The sequence below is a fragment of the Mixophyes fleayi genome, chromosome 12 (assembly GCF_038048845.1).
Source record: "Mixophyes fleayi isolate aMixFle1 chromosome 12, aMixFle1.hap1, whole genome shotgun sequence".
Lineage (NCBI taxonomy): Eukaryota > Metazoa > Chordata > Amphibia > Anura > Limnodynastidae > Mixophyes > Mixophyes fleayi.
The window spans coordinates 65,773,379-65,792,643 of NC_134413.1; the positions used below are offsets into that span (position 1 = coordinate 65,773,379).

The 19,265-nt window shown below is 41.1% G+C and overlaps 1 protein-coding gene across 8 annotated transcripts in view; it reads right to left on the reverse strand.

Moving 5' to 3' along the window:
• LOC142108547 (cell adhesion molecule 3-like) overlaps positions 1-19,265 on the reverse strand; it is a 243,797-nt gene that overhangs the window by 36,831 nt on the left and 187,701 nt on the right. For all 8 annotated transcript variants that reach the window (XM_075192288.1, XM_075192289.1, XM_075192291.1 and 5 more), the window contains one exon: positions 16,140-16,310. In XM_075192288.1, the coding sequence (XP_075048389.1) occupies positions 16,140-16,310 (171 nt within the window). The remainder of the gene's footprint in view (positions 1-16,139; positions 16,311-19,265) is intronic.

The window sequence follows — 19,265 nt, forward strand, 5'->3', positions numbered from 1 at the left end:
AGCATCCGGGAGTTGTCAGGGGGAAGGTGGGCTCTTCGGAGGCAGGGCTATGCAAATCATTTTACAGAGGGGGCGGAGCGGAATTTTGGATCCAATTCTGCCCACTTCACTTCAATTAGCTGGTATGACAATACCACTTATTGCAAACCTCCAACAATCCTGTTTTTTGTGGGAAAATCAATCATTTTTTTGGTTTAAATGTATGACAAAGGCAGACTGGGGTGTACCTGGATGTGGGATGGACAAATGAAAACTTGTGGCCTACTGGGCCCAGTTTTTGAAATTATGATGGTGTGAGGTTGGGGGGGTTGACTCGATGGCCAAGACAAAGTCAGTCTTATCTCTCAATCCCCTAGTCTGGGTGACTCGCCCTGGATACTCCCCTCTCGAGCCGCCCCTGCCCAGAGGCAAGGAAGTAAAAGTTGGAGGTATCCGAGCATGATGATGCAATTAGCGTCATCTAAGTCGCCCAGGGTGAATATAAAAAATCCACACTGACAGGGCCCTTAGTCGGAAATCAAACCCATCAGTGTTGTGAGGAAGCAATGCTAACCACTGTGCTGCCCATAAATCAACTAATAACAGTGCAGTTTTTTTCCGGTGCACTGTGGAGGCAGCCATTTTGTGATCATACTGCAATAGGGACATCCATCCCCCTCCCTCATGCCTCGGTTATATCACTAGTTCCTTAAGAGTTGAAGAGCTGCATTCTCATGGATATTAATGAAGCCCACAAAATGCTGCCCCCATCGTGTTTAGTTGACAGGGTTCCATTTTGAATGGGTGACGCCAACAAAATTGCATTTTGAAGGGCTGCAATGATGACGATCTAGTAAGGGCACTTTAACCTCCTATTCTGTAAGCACAGTATAGTATGTAAACATACAATGATCCTTGCCATAGGAGTACTATTTACAACAAAAGACTTATGGTCAGGGAAGTTTGGTATGCACACGTTTACCAGCAATAAACAATATACATGGTAGAGTATGCTCATGACCGTGTTTTGGCTAGTAAATGCTATTTGTCGCTGTACTGGCTCTCTCCCTCCTGACCTGAAGCTTGGCGCTGATGGGGTCGTCTTCAGATTCAATTTGCATGTGGACAAGACTAATTAGCATACAACAGACCTCTCTTGCATGGCAGGGAGATCATTTGCATACTAATGGCCTCTCAATTTGCATAATTAACACTGAAAGCCTGGCGGATTGGGTTCCGTGAGCCCAGTGGACAGTATTGAAAGGGTTAAATCTATGCCCTAGAGTACTAAGGGGAGATATTTACTTTTTAGCCAGTAAGCAGCAGAGTTGCAGCACAATTTGTTGTGGAAGCAAAGAGACAGGAGGGGAACAGATAAGTCATGTCATTTTCCACAGCTTGTCTTGGCAAAGTCTACCTAACACTTCCGTATCGTCTTGGCATGCCCCAGTCCCACTTTACTCTTCGCACTTGTCCACAAACCAGATTTGCACATGCAGATGAATACATAGGGCTAGATTTACTAAGCTGCGGGTTCAAAAAAGTGGGGATGTTGCCTATAGCAACCAATAAGATTCTAGCTGTCATTTTGTAGAATGTACTAAATAAATGAAAGCTAGAATCTGATTGGTTGCTATAGGCAACACCCCCACTTTTTCAAACCCGCAGCTTAGTAAATCTAGCCCATAGTGTAACTTCGGGTAACCAAAGCTGTAATCGCTGAAATGTAAGCGCAGCATTCTGTATTATTTTTTTCATGTCGTTTTTCTTTATTAAATTTTAAAGACATCAATAACAATTGTACCACAATTACAAAGTTGGTAAATTATCAAGGTGAAATACATTATGGCTTAATGTGGCAATCAAATATATTTTATGATGTCGATATGAAGATGGAAGAAAGGAGGAGGAGGAAAGAGAAAGAAAGTAAGGGAAGGGGGAAGGGAAGGTGTTTTCTAGAACAATAAGAAGGTTGCTAAAATCAATATTGGTTCATAAAGAGAGATTAAAGGTTTGGTTTACGGGTCCCCATGAAGATGTAGTTGCTGGATAGATGGGGAGGTGAATTTTTCCGAATCCTGGAATTCGAACCAGGGACACTAAATGGCGAAGTATTCTGTGAATTTATCAGTTGTGGATAATGTTAATTGGTCCATGGTTCTATAAAATTCCAGTCTTTGGAACCAATCTTGGACAGATGAGGAGGGCTGGGTGATTTCCAGTGGATTGGTATTACTGTATTGGCCCCTGAAATAAGGTTTTTCAAGATAGATTTAGTTGACTCTAGATATTGGAACGTTAATCTTGCTGAGTAGCCAGGATTATCGTGGACTCCATCTCTCAATATTTCGGTTAAGATTTCAATAATTTGATTCCAGAAGACGACGAAGTATTGGACAATCCCACCAAGGGGTAAATGTATCAATATGCGGGTTCTTCAACACCCGCGTGTTCAGCCTCTTCCGCGATTAAATTTCAAGCGGCGCTGCATTGTAAAGGGAAGTTAACCTGCTGGAGATGCATTCTGGCATCTCCAGCAGGAATTTGGTATTTCTTGGTTGATTTTTGCCAATTGGGTAGGACACCTATACCATCTAGTAAGTACTTTATAATGGGTTTCAAAATTTGCCTTTGAACACATTGCCGCTTTAAATTTTGCCTGTAAAGTGGCGACCTTAATACATTTACCCCTAGGACTCTTACACCAGTCTGCACATGCTGACAAACATGCATGTACAAAGCAGCCTGTCCATGTAGACACAAATGCATATACACATTAGTCTGCACATGCAGAAACACACGCATATATCATACTTGCCTACTTTTGAAGGCAGCTGTCCGGGATGGGGGTCCGTGACCATGCGTGGTGAGCCGTTAGACTCCACCCCTGTCCATCTCAGGCAATTTTAACCAATCGCAGCAGGGGGCGGGGCCACGGTGGCGCATTTAGCCCCGCCCTCACCATCTTCAACAACGGCTACAGTTGGAACCGGGATTTTTGCCTGCTCTCTCGTTAGTCCGGGAGAACTCCCAAAAATTCGGGAGTCTCCCGGACATTCCGGGAGAGTAGACAACTATGGCATATATATACACACCAGCCTGCATGTGCAGGCACACACATACACTAAACATGCAGGGAACCACAAATACACACAAAAATAATCCCCACCCCGTACATGATGGTACACACACATATGTACAGCAGATTACATGTGCAGATATGGTACATACACACAGATCCAGCACTTGTGCCTGTAAACTGCTGACACAATTTTTATTTGATTCTATTTACAGTATGAGCCAGATTCTGCCATGAGTAGCGTCGCACACTCCCCCCTCCTCTGCTGCTGGCCAGCATGTATGAATAGATATTGCTACTCTATTATTTCATCTCCTGCTACAGCCATGCGGTTAACCTTTGGAATTTGTGGGTGTTTATTTTCGCAATCTGTTTCACATTGATTTTCCCCTGGGGTGCACGTCCCTGCCCACAGGAACATTCCCCTTTATCTTCAGGTAAAGACGCAAGCGGGAGAGAGCTGGATTTTAAGATGATGGGTTTGGAAGGCTGCCGGCAGATCTAGCGAAAGGATTGGGTTTTAATTTATAAATACTGATCTGTGAAGTGGGAGTCGGCGAGATATCTTTTAGATTCCAGGATGATAGATGTACAGACCCAGCTTTTACCAGGACTAAAGCATCATACATATCTTTATGTTTCTTCTGTTATGGAGTTAATAGCTGTACAAGAAAAAGGGCCATCTATTCCGAGACCAAAATGTACTAATGAATTTAAGTATTTGTTTTGGCATATTTTAAGAAGCAAATGTGTTTCTGTGCACAGGTTCTTGCATGACATCCTCTAATACAGAGGCTCTCTCCTAGTATTACATCAGAATATCCAGGGACTATAAAACCACACCATCCCTTACACCCTCTTTCTGTGTTGCCACACCCTTTGTTGTCCGCACTACCCCCCTATAGGGCTTTCTCCAGGGAGATACACATTTAGTCATCCCAATATCCAGGGATTCTGCCACTTCCATACATCCCATGCTCCAGGGACTCTGATACAGGACCGTGCTGGTACTGTTCACACTTTCCCTTCTGTAGAAGACTGATGGTGATTAAAACATGTCCCTCATTCAGGGCACTGTTGTATTCAACACAGCCATGCTGCCTACTTGCAGCTACATTCCCATTGGGGGTACTTCTTAGGGGGCTCGTTAAGTGGAGTTTTCCTCTCCCCTTGTTATGGGGACTGTCCTCCTGTCTTAAGCTTTAACAACTCAGCAATACAGCCACACTGCTTCTGCAGCTACACCCCCACTCACTATATGGGGACACTTTTCAAGGGGGCCTCATTTGTTTGGATGAGGATCTTCTCCCCTTTATCTTTGTAGATATGGGACTCTTCACCCTTTCTTCATATGCTGTCCTCTCATGGCAGCTGCCACAAACCCACCCCAACTGGTCCTCTACTTGGGCTACCCTGGATGGTGGGGATTCTCTTTATGCATACTCCCCACAGAGGAAACAAATAAGAATGAATGCTGACCCTCCTCACCGGGGACCCCTCACCTCCCTCCTACCATCAGGACGCGCTCCACACTGCCATATCCAGCATTGGCGCTTGTGCAACGCTAAACTTCTCCCCCTTCAGTGACAACATCTGTTCACATAATCAATTCTTCTCAATCCCAAGGCCTTCTGCTCCTGTCCACCATTGTCATCGGGCGCTATAGGACCACTACTGGAGATCTGAAATATGTATTCTCTATGCATCCGTCAAAGGTTAATTCATAGTGACCTCACATGTTCAGGTGAGTGGTAAAATAAGGTATTATGGACTTTACCCTACCCAAATTCAGAATACAAACAGCTATATAAGAATTGTTGTTGAAATGCAGGCTGGACCAGATATAGCATAAGGTACAGTAGGCCTATGTATACTCAATGTATAACAGGAGAGGTGTGCCAAACTTTTCTTTCTTCGGCTAATAAAAAGTAACTCCAGTAATAATAATAATAAGATATAACAGGCAATGTGAGTTTAACTGCAAATGGGGGATTTAAATTCAATGCACATTAAAGTGGAACATTTGTGTAGATACCACAAACCAAAACTTCTGTTGTGGTACCATAAGGGCAGCAAAAATAAACAAATTTTGTTTATAGGACCAGCAAAGCCATGGAATACTCAGTGTAAAAAGAAGTGTGGCTAGTGGATGGCCCGTAGCTTACAATGCCAAACATTGTGACCTGGGATCTAACCCAGCTCTGCCAGTAGGGCAAGGTTCCAACTTTATTTCCAGCAATATGTTCCTGTCTTCTGTCTACGTCACATACATAGGGGGTATATTTACTAAACGGCGGGTTTGAAAAAGTGGAGATGTTGCCTAGAGCAGCCAATCAGATTCTAGTTCTCATTTATTTAGTACATTCTAAAAAATGACAGCTAGAATCTGATTGGTTGCTATAGGCAACATCTAAACTTTTTCACACCCGCAGTTTAGTAAATATACCCCATAGTTTGATCTTCAGTACATATATATTGCAAGCAACTTCTTTTCTTCTTACCCTGAATAAAATAAACTGAATGAGGCATCAAGTCCTGTGTGTCGGAAATTAAATGTGCCATGGATAGAAAAGTGGGTCAGGCCGGACCAGACATTGTGCCGACGATGTAATAAACAAATGCATCTATTCCACTCTAACAAACCATGAGCTTCATCCTCTGTGCAATGTATCCTAAACTGTGCATGATTAGTGGGCAGTATCGGGAAATTAAGACCTGCCCTTCCTGATTCCATACCTCCACTGTAATTCCATTCCCTCCCCCAAATAAGTGTATACATTAATTTCTATTCCCAATATATAAAACCAATAAACCCCATTAGTTAAATTTTTGGATAGGGACCACAAAGGTAAAATACATTCTTCGTTGCTTCCCTGACATTACACTATAAGCTTAAAAGGTTATAACCTCCCCCACATCATTACAGGCAGCTCCCACATTTCTAGGAGATGTTGTGATGGGACCTAATAGAGGTCGAATAGCTGAGACCTAGTATATCATTGTATCTGTCCCTGTGTATGTATCTGCCAACCAATCCACATTGTGCATTGCTGCCAAGCTGTCAATCACTGTGTGCCCGTTTAGTTAGAGAAGCTTGTCCCCCATAGTAACCCACTGCAAAGGTAGGACATTAAGCATCATCAGTTATTTATATAGCGCCACTGATTCCACAGCGCTGTACAGAACTCATTTACATAAGTCCCTGCTCCATTGGAGCTTACAATCTAAATCCCTTAACATACACACACACACAGACAGAGAGAGACAGAGAGACTAGGGTCAATTTTGATTGCAGCCAATTAACCTACTAGTATGTTTTTGGTGTGTGGGAGGAAACCGGAGCACCCGGAGGAAACCCACGCAAACACAGGGAGAACATACAAACTCCACACAGATAAGGCCATGGTTGGGAATTGAACTCATGAACCCAGCGCTGTGAGGCAGAAGTGCTAACCACTAGGCCACCGTGCTGCCCACGTATATATGATGTACATATTTGTACATGTGCTAACATTTCATGATCAATATATATACTTTGTCCACTTCACATGTGCTGTGGTACAGACAAAGCAGGGATGGATATATTTACATAAATATTAATGCATATTTCATTCATATTATTTGTCTCAGTAACACACACAATTTAAAACATGATTTGCGCCCTTTGCAGCCTTGTGTTTGGCTTGATAAGTAAAAAAAAAAAAGTAAAGGATTTTTTTTCCTGTGTAGGATATGGTGGACCAGTTTTGTACGAAGGGACTGCAATGTCATTAGTCCTGTTAGTGTGGCATCATACAGGACTGGTCACTGCCATCTTCCATTGGAAAGTGGAGGTGGTGAGTACCGATGTCTGAGATCCCCTCTCTTAACCAGAGATGCTGTGAACTACACACAGACAAACACACATGTACACGAGCCTAATCCTCACTTCAATAAACTACAGTCAAATCTTTATGATTGTGGTGCCTTCCTTGTAGGTAGATTTAGTAATGTCTGACATTACTTCAGTTGCCAAATAAAGCAACAGAATGTTTGAACCATTATTCATGAAATGAAATGTCTTAATAAGACTAGTGAATTGTTAGGTATATTTATGTAGGATTCTTTCATCAGCTCCCAAAACTGATCACCCCACTGGCTGTAGATGGTTAGTGCTCTTTACGGCATCATACATGAAAGTTAGCGATAAAATCGATCTGGAAACGATAACCACCTCTTACTTCCCCCCACAAGACTTCCCCTGTGCTGCTATCCAGATATGGAATTCCCTACCATGCACGATCAGATTCTCGTCTACCCTTCAAACCCTTAAGCGCTCTCTAAAAACCGCCTGATCACTATGGCCTACCTGACTCCTACCTATACATCTCACACTGGTACACCTTCTTGACTGTCTTCCAATTCCAATGTCAGCTCTCTTAAGAGCAGTACCCTCCCTACACTTCCTTTTCATTTCTGCATTTTATCATCATTTATTTATACAGCGCCACTAATTCCGCAGCGCTGTACAGAGAACTCATTCACATCAGTCCCTGCCCCATGAAGCTTACAGTCTAAATTCTCTAATATAGACTCACAGACAGACAGACAGAGAGAGACTAGGGTCAATTTTTGACAGCAGCTAATTAACCTACCAGCATGTTTTTTTGGAGTGTGGGAGGAAACCGGAGCACCTGGAGGAAACCCACGCAAACACGGGGAGAGCATACAAACTCCTCACAGATAAGGCCATGGTCGGGAATTGAACTCATGACCCCAGTGCTGTAAGGCAGAAGTGCTAACCACAAGGCCATTTTATCTCATCTACCTTGTATATCCCTGGTTTATAAACGCTCTGTTTTCCCCCCACTGACCAGCACATTAGAGAACCGTAGCGCCTTACTAATCAACAACAAACAAACAACACTATCTCCATGTGTACAAGTTTCAGGAGCTGTTAGAGCAACAGATACGAGAGATAAGGGTTTGATTACGGGATGTGCGCATCACAGAGGAAACACTGACAGTGCGCCAATTAAAGATCACAGCAGGGTGTGAAAGACTGTACGAAAAGAAGGCTCGCAGTGAGGCATATAACGCCGTGTCAAATATCTTAACTCTGTCAAGTTATGGGAATTTGTACATAGATATGCATTAATGTTTAAAGACACCTTTTCCTAGCAGATCAACTTGCATTGTAGATTTAGTGGTCCTTCAGAAGGAAATCGATACACTAAAGTCTTGGGGTGGGAGACAAGGAGAGCTGTTTTGAATATACTCCATTAGGTCTATGTTTTAGGAGAAATATGGAGGAAAAAATGGAGTATTTCTGCTCTTTCCACCATATTTACATTCTTCAGGCAAGTCACGTGTGTGGTGGGAGGAGCCAAGGTGGAGCCAGAAAGCACCCACGCCACCGTACAAACTCCACACAGATAAGGCCCTGGTTGGGAATCGAACTCATGAAGTGCTAAGGACTAAAGCACCACGCTGCCCTGTAATAGAAAATTGTAAAAATAATTCTTCTGTCTCACATCACTGGGGTCATGAGTTCAATTCCCAACCATGGCCTTATCTGTGTGGAGTTTGTATGTTCTCCCCGTGTTTGCGTGGGTTTCCTCCAGGTGCTCCGGTTTCCTCCCACACTCCAAAAACATACTGGTAGGTTAATTGGCTGCTATCAAAAGCTTGACCCTAGTCTCTCTCTCTCTCTCTCTCTCTCTCTCTGTGTATGTGTCTGTATGTTAGGGAATTTAGACTGTAAGCTTCAATGGAGCAGGGACTGATGTGAGTGAGTTCTCTGTACAGCGCTGCGGAATCAGTGGCGCTATATAAATAAATGGTGATGAGGATGATGATGATGATGATGATGATTTAAGGCATTCTTATAGGACCACAGTAGAGAATAAATGTTGTAGCCTTCGTACGGCATGTGTACTTATAAAGGTTATATATGTATGCCTTTTTATAAATGATTATATTGAGATGACCAATAACTATCTGGATGTTGTATAGCTTTGACTATGAAGATATCTATTGTGATCAGTTCACCCTCTTTGCAATGAGATTAACCATTACCATGCGGAGAGTTGCCCGGCTCCCTCTCACTGCGCCTAAATCCTCTCTCCCTCGGCGGTGGCGGAGGTCAGCTGAGCTACAGGTTTTTGCAAAGCTGCCTAACAACTAAATATTACATACGGCTCTACAGAAGGAGCAATGAGGGTCTATGTAGGTTAGAGCCCCATACACGAAGATATTTGATTTGTAGTAAAGAGATTTAGGGCTAGATTTACTAAACTGCGAGTTTGGAAAGTGGAGATGTTGCCTATAGCAACCAATCAGATTCTAGCTTTCATTTATTTAGTGCATTCTATAAATTGACAGCTAGAATCTGATTGGTTGCTATAGGCAACATCTCCACTTTTTGAAACCCGCAGTTTAGTAAATTTACCCCTTAGTGTATATTTAGGACAGAGCCTTTGCTTCCTTCAGTACCACGGACAGAGAAAAGTCTTATCACAAATGAGCAGCACTAATTCAAGAAAAAAACACAGTATCTTTAAATAATTCTATCAAAAATGCAGAATCAAAGGCATAGAGCAAGTACAATTTCCCAGCCAAGTTACATCCCCCCCATGCCAGTCTTAATCACGTTTAAGTGTTTGCTAGCTGTGGCTTGTGGTCTACAGGGCTGAGATGTAGCTGAACTTCTCAGAATGCGGCACAGTCTCTAGTGGGTATATTTACTAGAGGTTGCCTATAGCAACCAATCAGATTCTAGCTATCATTTATTTACTGCACTCTACAAAATGACAGCTAGAATCTGATTGGTTGCTATAGGCAACATCTCCACTTTTTCAAACCTGCAGTTTAGTAAATAATATATACCTCTCAAACGCCTCATTGGCTGGACAATGGTAATCTGAATGCTGGCTATGCCAATTCTCAAATCCACACACAATCTTTTTTCTTTAATAGGAAAAGAGAACTCAAGATAAAATTTGTACTATGTCACGTTCAATTAAATTAACAGAACTTTGCAATTTATCTAATTAGACAAAATATATTATGTTCAATCAAATGAAATGTTCTCTTACATTAAATATTTTCACAACGTAAAATGCTTAATTTTTTTTTATCATGTAGACTAAGTACTTTCAACCTCATAATTAAATATAGCAATATCTGAAAGTGAGTCATTTTAAATTATATTCAAATATTAGTCTACATATAACATAATTATTTAGATCTTTTTTAGTTTTATAATGAAAACAGTGAGGTTGCTATTCTTATCTTTTATTTATATAGTGGCAATCATATTCCGCTGATAATATTAATTTATGTAATTATTCACTCCATTGGATCGTACAGTCTAAATTCCCTACCCCACAGACACACAATAGGGTACTTGTTGTCGGAAGTCATAAATAAACTACCAGTATGTTTCTGGACATTGCTATTGCCAGTTATTTTTATCACATCTGTCATTTGGGGAATAACCTCCACGAAAAACAATTTTAGGATACAACTAGCATATTTTAAACAATCACTTAAAGTCCCCTCAAATCTCAATTGCCCATGGCTGAAAAGGGGCGGGACTTTTCCAATTTGTAGGTGTGGTTTATGTGGGTCAGGCCTGACTTGAACAGATTTGACGTGTGGACTAAAATATCCCAATATCCAAATATGTGTGCCTATTACACTTCCTTTTCATGTAGTCATTCATTAGACGAGGCTATATCGCCACACAAGGATTTTTATTCTGAGATTCTCCAGTGCTTAAAAGCACATTGATAAAAATGTTATAACACAAGTGAAATGTATCAGTTTCAAATAAGTCATCTCATTGAGCCTGATTCATTAAGGAAAGTAAGGCAAAAAAATGAGTAAGTTTTCTGCTAGACAAAACCATGTTACACATAAGATTAATACTGGCTGTTTTTCATGTAGCACACAAATACTTGATAGCTTTATTTGTACGCTGATATTTAAAGTTGATCTAGGACAGTTACATGCCCTATTCCAACTATAAATCTGTCCTCACATTTTAAATTTACCTCCCCCTCCAATGCAACATGGTTTTGCCCAGGTGCAAAATTACTCATTTTTTTTGCTTTCCTTTCCTTAATGTATCAGACCCATTGAGCTGTTGGCAATGTATCAATCATCATTTCTTCATGATTACATTGTGTGGTGCCTTAACGTTTTAAATTTCGGCATTTCAACATATTTGCTCCATTTTTGATTGGTTGGTTTTTATTTTGCTCTTTAACACATGAAAATTGCTAAATCACAAGAAAAACATGCCTGTGCGTATTTCTTGGTTTTATAAAGTCTCTAAAACACAACAAAGAATAAATACAAATAAAGATGACATAAAACATAGGAAAAGAGGGCCAGTAACAATTAAAGCAAGTGCAAGTATATTTTCAATGGAATTTAAACAGTTACAAATATAGGGCCCGATTCATTAAGGCACGCATTCTAAACTCAGCGCTTATGCCCCTTCCTCTCTCAATTCTTTCCAGCCCTGCCCCTCTGGTCTTCCTGCTCATTTCCCTGGTATTACTATTGTGCGTTATCTTATCTTCTCACCTTTACTTGCTTTTAATCTTTTTTTTTGCTTTCTCTCTATTTAGCTCTTGATTTTCTATTTTTAATTTAGCATTTTCTATTTTCATTTTAATCTCTCTTCTCTTCCCCAACATCTCCCTGGCCTAGCTCATCTCACAGTTGGCTCCAATAGTTTGATACAATACAAATATTTTGTGCACTTTTTTTTTTTTTACTCACACCTATTTCTCCATCTCTCTTAGCATTTAGTTTCTTGTACCCCTCCTAGCACCTCACCCTCAACACCAAAACTGCAGAACCCCCTGGCCCCAGTGCAATAGCACCCCAGACACTGGCTCACAGAACATCCAGGTCCCTAAATAGCGCTCCACCGCTATGTACGTATATCTATCACTAGGTCTAGTCTCATTAGGTGGAGAGCACTGTATTGTTGTAGCGCCTATACCTACCACCTCCCGCTACAACTAAGAAGTGGCACTATGTAGTTGGTCATTTACACCAACAGGACGGCAGGCCAATTATGCTAGTTTGGAGGGCAACTGGGTGGCTCCGTAAACAGTTGAAGTGTTCTTGTGCCTCTATGCGAGGAGAGGGAAGTTCTCAAGAGTCAGCAACTATGATACAGCTACTGAGAATTACACCCAGTATGCAGACTCCATGTATAAGCTGAGGGTTAGACTCCAGCAGATCTTAGATTATTATCGGATGCTTTCAGCAGAACAAGGACAGGCCACTCTTGTCTCCGCAACTCTCGAATGGCTTGTCCCATGCAGTAAAAATAGGAGGTGAGGAAAGTGCAGATGACTGAGCCAAGGAAGAGAAAGGTAACTGAGCAAAAGGAGGAAGGGCTGACTACTGAATAGAATACTGATAGAGCTCACAATCCTATTTTAGTGAAAAAGAACCTTAAAATCTGGGTTACTTGCTCTGCTATGTGTGTGTCTCCCCTTCTCAGGAAGAGAGCAGGTACTTTCCAGAGAGGAAGTTGCTCTTTGGCAAAGCAGGTTCTGTCTGTCAGGATAAACTATGAGGCAAGTCAACCCAAGGTGATGTATATGTAGCATTCCCTGCACTGCTCTTTCTCCTGATTGCATCTAGATCCTAATTCATTGCCTTCAGCAGTGTAGAGATGAGGAAGAAGCCAATTCTTTTTTGCAGTGTCCGATATTGGGCTAGTGTCTATGAACTGTGCCTGGTGTAACCCAGGAGCACATGCTGCATGGATCTTAAGATGCTTACGCTCAACATACGATCTTCAAATTTGCTGACAAGCTAATAATCTCTGGTAGATCTCTAGAACATGCTCTAAAAAGAGACCTTATGGACTGAAGTTATATCATCAGCTATTTATATAGCGCCACTAATTCCGCAGCGCTGTACAGAGAACTCACATCATTCCCTGCCCCAATAGAGTCTAAATTCCCTAACATACACTGAGACAGACTAAGGTTAATTTAATAGCAGCCAATTTACCTACTAGTATGTTTTTGGGGTGTGAGAGAAAACCGAAGCACCCGGAGGAAACCCACGCAAACACGGGGAGAACATACAAACTCCACACAGATAAGGTCATGGTCGGGAACCGAACTCATGACCCCAGTGCTGTCAGGCAGAAGTCCTAACCACTGAGCCACCGTGCTGCCTGTATCAGATATGATTGCCATGCCAAAATTACTCCCCAATATTCTGATGCTAGCTATCAAAATCCAGAATTCTGCTACCATATTTCAATGCGCTTTCATTCATTTGAAGTCAGTTACTTTATTAAACATTAACATATATCAATTTGTTTGATAAATACCATTTAATAAATTACTATTCAAATTTAATATTAAGTGTTCATACTGGAAATGATTTATCATTATTGGTTATTAATGTTGACTACTGTTCAATTACTCATAATAATGAGATTATTATGATCAGTGATAAAAGTTTTATCTTGCTCTGCAACAATTATGCTGTCAAATGATTAAATCTGCTGTCTATGTAAATGCATATGTTGCTGTATCACTGATAGGAATGCTATTACTAAGCTTTGATAGCAGTGACAATAGAGACTATTGCATTTAATTTACATGTTTCCTATTAAGACTATGAGCTTTTTAATTGCTATGGTTTGAAATATCTGTCTGACACGGAGAACAGGTAGGTTTCGTTGAACCTGGAGGTGGATTTATGAGGGTAACTAACATGTTTCCTGTTTTTTAACACGGTGGAGGCGCTCAGTGTGTAGATGTGTACTAGACACTATAGAGGTTTTCCAATTAACCGAAAAAGTTGCTTTATTGGGATTTATGCTATAACAATACTATGTGATCGGGAAGTGCTGAAGAAATTTAGTTTCTTGTACCTTATTTCAAACACTCAATCAATTATGGTGGAAGAAAATTTGAGTCCCAACACATGATTCGTCACATGATGCGTGTGTTACCAATCACAGTAACTGCGGATTCAGTAAATGATTGGCGACTACTTAAATTTGTACTGTGGCAGAATTTCATTAGCCCGATCCATGCAATTGCTAACTAGAAGCGGAGCAGCAGCCTAACATTTAGTAGATATTGCCTTCTGGACATTGCATCAAAGATTTGTGAAAATGGTCTCTCCAGCAACTCAACATTCTCAACAACAAGCGGTAGTAGGTAGTGAGTAATTTCTAATTGAGGCTTTGTAGCAGACATAGACTAGTGGGTCTTACCTACTAGAGATAAGGGTGCGTAAGTAACATTCAGTGGGGAATCGCTGATATTGAACAGAGGGGGGGCTGAATTTTGGGGCAGGAAGTAACGGTATCGAGCAGGAAGTAACAGTATCGGACAGGACAGGTAGGTTGGAAAATCATGCAATGAAAGTCTAGGATTCTAAGAGCTAGGAGAGGCAGATATAGCAAAGAAGGATATATGGAGAATAAGGAGACAAGCCAGACTCATAAACCATACGGTAAAAGCCAATATAGATAGTCAGAAAGGCAGGGATTAATACCAGGGGGTAGATTTACTAAACTGCGGGTTTGAAAAAGTAGAGATGTCGCCTACAGCAACCAATCAGATTTTAGCTGTCATTTATTTAGTGCATTCTACAAAATGATAGCTAGAATCTGATTGGTTGCTATAGGCAACGTCTCCACTTTCACAAACCCGCAGTTTAGTAAATCTAGCCCCAGGAGTTGATGAAAACATTAACAGACTCAAAGAGGAATGGACAAGGCTGGGTCAAGGGGCAATGATGGGAAAGGGAAAAGACCCGACATCCAAACCACTGCTGAAAAGAACAAGACCCCAGTCTCAGCAGGCTCTTGGGCCTAAACCACCAGCGTTTGCCCTCTGGGTAGATGGATTCCCAAAGGACTTAGTGAGCACCAGGAACTTCAGCAGGATAAACTGGGGATGACAGGTCTACCAAAGAGATGGATGGGGAGGTAGCAGAAAGCCAGACATAGGGTAAACAATGGGACAAGATAACATGACAGAGAGAAAGAAAGAGATTGGATACACAAAGCCACAGACACTAGCACAAGAACGGAAAACACGAGGTTACAGGCTAAGCTGGGATCAGACCACAGAACAGGACTAGAACAGGGTCAAGGCAAGGGTCAAAAGTTCTAGAGCAAGGCTCGGACAATACCACTGAATGCTCCAACCACCTCTAGTGTACCAACAGGCCTCTGGGAGGTTCAGGGAACTCACTATAGCTGGACTCAATAATATGAAGAAGACACAGAACAGACAAAGCAAGAGAACAGGGAGAGAAAGACCTACATCGCCTGCACCAATAGCCTAGAGGCTAAAGAGCAGCAATAAAAAAAAATGTTTAAACTAACTGTATAAGTCTTGTTGGTAGATCTAATAATGCTTAACATGCATAGGAATGTTTAAGGTAGACTGTGCTTCCTCAGGCAGAGGAATGACTGGCCGCATCCCGACTTCATGAACAGAAGTTCTGCACAAGTCACAAAGAGCAGATGTCTTGTAATACTTACCTGGTCCTAATGGATGATAAAGTGACATTACTAAATCCAGTTCTTTAAATCTGCTATGATGCCTAATCCACTGACTGCTTTACTTAATACGGTAATTTTAACACGGATTTCTGCTCGCGGCTCAGGGAGCTGAGAGTGAAAAATCAGCGTTGAAGTTACTGTACTAACGGTAATAACGAGCATCAATTACCATAGCAACGGTAATGATGCACACCCCGTGTTGTTCTAAAGAACAACGCGGGGAATTGAATCTCCCCCACAGTATTATAAAATCTAGTTTATTTTACAAATAAAAAAAAATATATTTCTGAGATATATACACTTCTGTAAAATACAATACTTAAAATATGGGTCCTCCGGTATTTCTTATCATAAGTTTGTGCATTGGTAATTTGCTAGTTTAGAGAAGCAAGGAAAACTGACCAAGACGTCAATCAAGTGGTTTTGGCTTCGGCCTCTTGCCGGTTTAACCTCACCAAGTCTCACATGCCATCAGAGAACGCCACAATGCAATTACACCAACCCGTTTCCAGTAAAAGCGGTACTTACATAGGACTTGAAGCTTCTGGCTGGAAGATTTAAAGGTATTGGGCATTGACTCGTGGCCAACGGTGCAGGTGATCTCAACCTGGTCGTCTGCTCTGGTCACTGGGAAGTTGATGATGCTGACTACGGTGAAGGTTTTGCCATTGGGGTCCTTTGTTTCGGAATTTCGTGCTCCTGGGGAGAGATATTAAGTTTATGCAACGTAAATGAAGTATTTATAGCACAAATAAAATAAGTTAAAGTAAAAATACAGAATAAAACCCAATAAGACTACGACTTATACAAGTTATTCAGAAACTGTTCACTTCTCATACGAATACCCTAATGACAACTTGTCAAGTAGTCCAAGGTCTCCTCGGCTTCAGGGAATCTACCCCATGGCTGTGGTCTGCTCTGCACTGCACTTTATCCCGCCACGTCAACACTACCGCCAGATGTCAACATTATTTGTAAGCGCTGACTGTCACAGTCGTCTGTGTTTGTTGCTCCAAATCAGGACCCATGGGTCGTGCTGAAGCAGGAGTGTAGCGGACATTGGAGGCCTTGACAAAAACCTCTGCTAATCTGGGAAATGCTGTGATATGCTGTAGCAGATTGGAATGTGCGCTGGAATACGGAACTGGAATCCGCTGCTGTGATCAACTGGAACCGTCCGAGGAGAACTCAAACCTGGCTCCTGTAACCAGGAACACGGAGTTGGAGCTCACTACTGGGAACTCAGAAGATGTAACACATGGAAACTCAGAACATAAAAAGGTAGAACCAGAAACAAGAATTCAGAACTAAGACCAAGGGTATATTTACTAAACTGCGGGTTTGAAAAAGTGGAGATGTTGCCTATAGCAACCAGATTCTAGCTGTTGTAGAATGTACTAAATAAACGATACCTACAATCTGACTGGTTGCTATAGGCAACATCTCCACTTTAGTAAATATACCTCCAGGAGTACAGAACGCAAGACTGTGAATCAGTCTCAGGCCTGGAACCCAAGCACGGATTCACAGAATTGGGAACGAGTCCTAGAGACTGAGAGCTAGCCCCCGCTACAGAACTGGCAATAGAAGCAGAACACCAAGCTAATAAGGAATAAGCACTTAGATAAATGCAAAGTTTTTCCTGGAGTATGAGCACTTGAGATATCAATGAGAAATGAGCACTTTGGAGGATGCAGAGTCAGGAACAGTGCTGGAAACAACTGCTGCCTGGCACCAGGGACCTATCCTCAGGAGTAGAAAGTGAGTTGTTCTGTCCATGAGCTGAGCTCAGGAGCTGGTTTAAATAGGGTGATCCCAGTGTCTAATGGCTGCACAGGTCATGTGAACACAGCTTCTGGAGTCTGGTAGGACTGGGAAGATCACCTGACAGAATCCAATATGGCCGCACCCATGCAGCAGAGCAGACAGAAGTGTTTGTTTATAAAATGATGACATAGAGCTGAGGAATGCTGCAGGTGATCAGGAGAAGTCTGGATGACTGTGAGATGACACGGATATCATGGTAAGTATGGCTGAGACACTGACTACAACCACTGCACTTTATACAGATGAAAGAGATTAACACAACCTGTGCAATTTCAATAAGGTGTCATGAGACTGGACTCTATATAAGTCGTGTTTTCATACATATGTGCATCTGTTATTCTTGCAATACTATGTTGATTTCTGCACAGGTTTATTGCAGGAATACTTATATCTAACACTTGTGATACCCAATCTGAATGCTGTATGAATAATTCATACAGCAATGTATGTATTACTCAATGTATTCAATGTATGTATTACCACATGTATTACTAGATTGTTTAAAGTGCTCAGCCAATTTATGGGCTGAACCAATACTTCCACTTGGAACCAGTGACATTAGTGAGTGATTAGAAGATAGATTGATTATTAGAAAGACATAGAGACAGATATATATGATATAGATAGTTAGAAAGACATATATGAAATAGATAGACAGACATATATGAGATAAATAGATATGAGATGGACAGGAAGATAGATATATAGACATATATGAGATAGACAGCTAGATAGATAGACATATATGAGAGGGATAGACAGACAGATAGATATGAGATAGACAGACAGCTAGATAGATAGACATATATGAGAGGGATAGACAGACAGATAGATATGAGATAGACAGACAGCTAGATAGATAGACATATATGAGAGGGATAGACAGACAGATAGATATGAGATAGATAGATAGATAGACAGATATCAGATATAAGATATACAGGCAGACATATAGGTATCAGATAGATAGACAGATAGATATGAGATAGACAGGTAGACAGATATCAGATAGACAGACAGATAGGTATCAGATAGATAACGGACAGATAGACAGAAAGATAGATAGACACACTGTATATGAGATCGATAGACAGATAAGAGATAGATAAAGAGACAGATAGATAGCCATATACGAGATAGAGAGATCGATAAACATATATAAGACAGATAGAGATAGATAGTTAGATAGAGATACTGTATGTGATATAGATAGACAGAAAGATAGATATCAGATACATAACTAGATAGACAGACAGGTATCAGATAGATAAACATATACTATAGATAGATAGATAGATAGATAGACATACTGTATAATATATAGATAGAGAGATAGATAGAGATACTGTATGCGAGATAGATAGACAGACAGATAGATATCAGATAAATAGATAGACAGACAGGTATCAGATAGACAGACAGAGAGATAGATAGACATATACTATAGACAGACAGACAGAGAGATAGATAGATAGACATACTGTATAATATATAGATAGACAGACAGACAGATAGATATGAGATATATAGAGATAAAAATAACAAATAATTAGTCTAGATAATTAAGTGTATTTAAGCTCACCTTATTGTCTTCGGTATAAATGTTATAAAATTTAGCTTAGCGAGACCATCTTCTTTGGTTTTCCAGCATTGAGGGTAACTGGCTGTTACTCTTCTGTGTACTTGGGAGTCTACTTTGTGCTCCTCTCCCCAAAAAGATATCCATTCTATTCCCTTTGTAAAGAGCGTGTAAAGCCCTTAAAGGACACGTCTACCACCATGACTGTCACCCTGATCAGGACCACAATTACATAAGAAGAATGATTT